Source organism: Thermobia domestica, chromosome 4, assembly GCF_964235325.1.
Source record: "Thermobia domestica chromosome 4, izTheDome1.hap1.1, whole genome shotgun sequence".
NCBI classification, from domain to species: domain Eukaryota; kingdom Metazoa; phylum Arthropoda; class Insecta; order Zygentoma; family Lepismatidae; genus Thermobia; species Thermobia domestica.
The window spans coordinates 50010659-50013631 of record NC_137457.1 but is presented as its reverse complement, the minus strand read 5'-3'; the positions used below and the strand labels follow the sequence as shown (position 1 = coordinate 50013631).

Genomic DNA, 2973 nt, shown 5'->3' with positions numbered 1-2973 from the left:
ATTACCTCTGGTGGGAAGTACGTACAGGTTAATGACTCTTGAGTTGTGCCTTATAATGCTCCTCTTCTACTCAAGTACGACTGCCACATAAACCTTGAAATTGCTTCAACTCGTAAGATCGTGAAGTATTTATTCAAATACATAACTAAGGGACCGGATGAGGCTCGCGTTGCAGTTGCTCCGGAAGAACAGTTGAACGATGAAGTAGAACTTTATGCTACAAAACGCTACATTGGGGCCTGTGAAGCTGCGTGGCATACATTGGAATTTGAGATGACTGGCCGTGAACCTAATGTCATCCAGCTTCCTGTGCATCTGGAGGGCTACCAGTCTGTTGTTTTCCGACCGGGCCATGAAATCGATGCTGTTAGCAGAGCATGTTCTAATCTTACTTTGTACTTTTCTCGACCAACGTTACCTGAAATGGACAATCTAACTTGTTTGGACTTTTTCGAACGGTATATCGTGCATTCAAAACGACCAGGGTCGTGTAGTGTTCGAGTGATTCGCCACCCTCATGGAGTACATTTCATCACCAAGAGGCAGCGTGGAGAGATGGTGGCGAGAATGATTTGGGTAGCCCCTAACAGAGGAGAACAGTTCTACTTACGAATGCTCTTGAACAACTTTCCATGTAGAGGCTACAGCGACCTTATATCTCTAGGCGGTGAAGGTTGTACTACCTTACAAGGTGCTGCACGAGCTCTGGGGTTGGTTAATGATGAGCAGGAGTACGAAAGAGCATTAGAGGAGGCTTCACAGTTTATGACTGGCGCCCGACTTAGGATGTTCTTCGTTCTTCTTCTTGTTGCTGGGGCAAGTGGCGCAGACTTGTGGAACAACTTTAAAAATCTGTTGGCAGGAGATATGTTAGAAAAGTATTTAAATAATCCAGAGCGAGCCTACACAGTAGCACTATGTGAAATCGACAGAAGCCTTCGACGACATGGATCTCGCCTTTATGAACATGGCCTTCCTGATGTTCAAGACGAGTTAACTGAACTTGGTCGAGAGAAGGTGCAATATTCTGTAAGTCAGCTTACTTCTTTTCTCGAAGAATGGCTTCCTAAACTCAGTAAGGACCAGAAAAATGTACTTGAATACGTCACAAATTTCCTGGATAATCCCCACACCAATGAGTCTTCAAATGTCATTTTTATCGACGGGCCTGCTGGATCGGGAAAGACTCTGCTTCTTAATGTTCTCACTGCTAAACTACGCCTAAGCCGTCGCATAGTTCTTTGTACTGCAAGTTCTGGAATCGCTGCTCAGAACTATGAAGGTGGCACGACAGCGCACAGCATGTTTAAGTTGCCCTTAAACTTAAGTAATGACATGGAATTTTGGGGAATTACGGGAGGGAGTCAGCGAGCAGAATTAATCATGGAAGCATCTGTTATAATCTACGATGAGGCACCAATGGCACATAAAGCATTAATCCATATTCTCGAGAGATCATTGCGAGACCTAATGAGAACAAATTTGCCATTTGGTGGGAAACTTGTGATTTTTGCCGGGGATTTTCGACAGATCCCTCCAGTTGTTACAACTGCTCGTACCAATCTTGAAGTAATTCAAGCTTTTCTTCGCTTCTCTCCTATATGGTCGTCAGTGAAACAGTTCAGTCTTAAACAAAATCTAAGAATACAGAATGATTCCTCATTTACCAACTTTCTCTTGCATATTGGTGACGGTATACTACCTCCTATCAATTTCGGGGAAGGTCAAGATGCAGCTCAACTCGTACCATTGCCGAAGATTCAATACCTCACTAATGTTTCTTTGTTTATTGAAAAAAAATTCCCTCAAAATGTATTGTATGAACCTGACACTTGCGCAAGGAGAGTAATTCTTTGTGTAAACAATGAAAATGTTGACTCTGTAAACGCAACAATCTTAAAAAGCTTACCTGGGGATTCATCTCACTTGCTGAGCGTGAATTACGTGGAAGAAAGCTGCGTCGATGACTTTTTTCTTACTCCAGAGGCCCTCGCTAACGTCCATGCCAAAGGAGTACCAGATCACAACCTGGAACTTAAAAAAGGAGCAGTTTGCATGATAATGAGGAATTTGCACTTCGATGATGGGCTTCTAAACGGCACTAAAGTCATAATTGTTGATATATCACCGCGGCTCATAACAGTGAGAAAACCTCATAGTTCTGTGCTGTATTCAATACCACGGATTACTTTTCAAGCGCCTATTGAGCCCAACAGTCCTTTGACTATGTATCGTAGGCAGTTTCCTCTTAGACTTGCTTACGCTATTACGATCAACAAGAGTCAGGGTCAAACAATTGATTTTGTTGGAGTTGACTTGCGTAGCGACGTATTCGCTCACGGCCAACTGTACGTCGCACTTGGACGTGTCCGATCAAGGGATTCAGTTGTGTTACTGGTTCAGTCTGAAAGAATAATTGAAGGAACCGCTTTTGTAAAGAATGTTGTATACCCACAACTTCTACGATAGTTCCTTTTAGTGAGTGATAGCTATGGAATTACCCAGGAAACAACACCATTGGGCTTTCATTTCGGAGTATGATACATGTCTGCTGCAAAAATGCCTTTTCACTTATACTTGATAGTAACATAAGAGTCTACCCAAAAAGAAATCCCTTTAAGCTTCTTTATGGAGAATGCTTGGTGCCTGTCCAAATACAAATCATATTGAACTTCATTTTCAAACTATGATACGAACCCTTCCAGACACAAATACCACTTACTTTCCAGCTTTTTTAGTATACGAAAGACATGACGAAGCAAAAGCTTTCATTCAAAGGAGTATGCGTGTAGCAGGATACCACAGGGTGGTGTGGAAATACTACAAAGTTACAAGAAAAAGAATCGGCCTTTGTCTTACAAATATGCAAGAGTTATGGTCGAACAAAAATCCTAGATTTCTTTTTTGAAAGTTACAAATAAGAAAAAAAAAACCCTCTGAAAATGAGAATCCAACATCATCATTCATTATATA

The 2973-nt window shown here is 41.8% G+C and overlaps 1 protein-coding gene across 1 annotated transcript; it reads left to right on the top strand.

Moving 5' to 3' along the window:
* The first annotated feature begins 273 nt into the window (after positions 1–273).
* Positions 274–2469, top strand: LOC145682757 (ATP-dependent DNA helicase Pif1-like). The gene has a single exon (XM_081754137.1). It carries the CDS (start codon positions 274–276, stop codon positions 2467–2469), a length of 2196 nt encoding a protein of 731 aa, XP_081610263.1.
* The last annotated feature ends 504 nt before the right edge of the window (positions 2470–2973 follow it).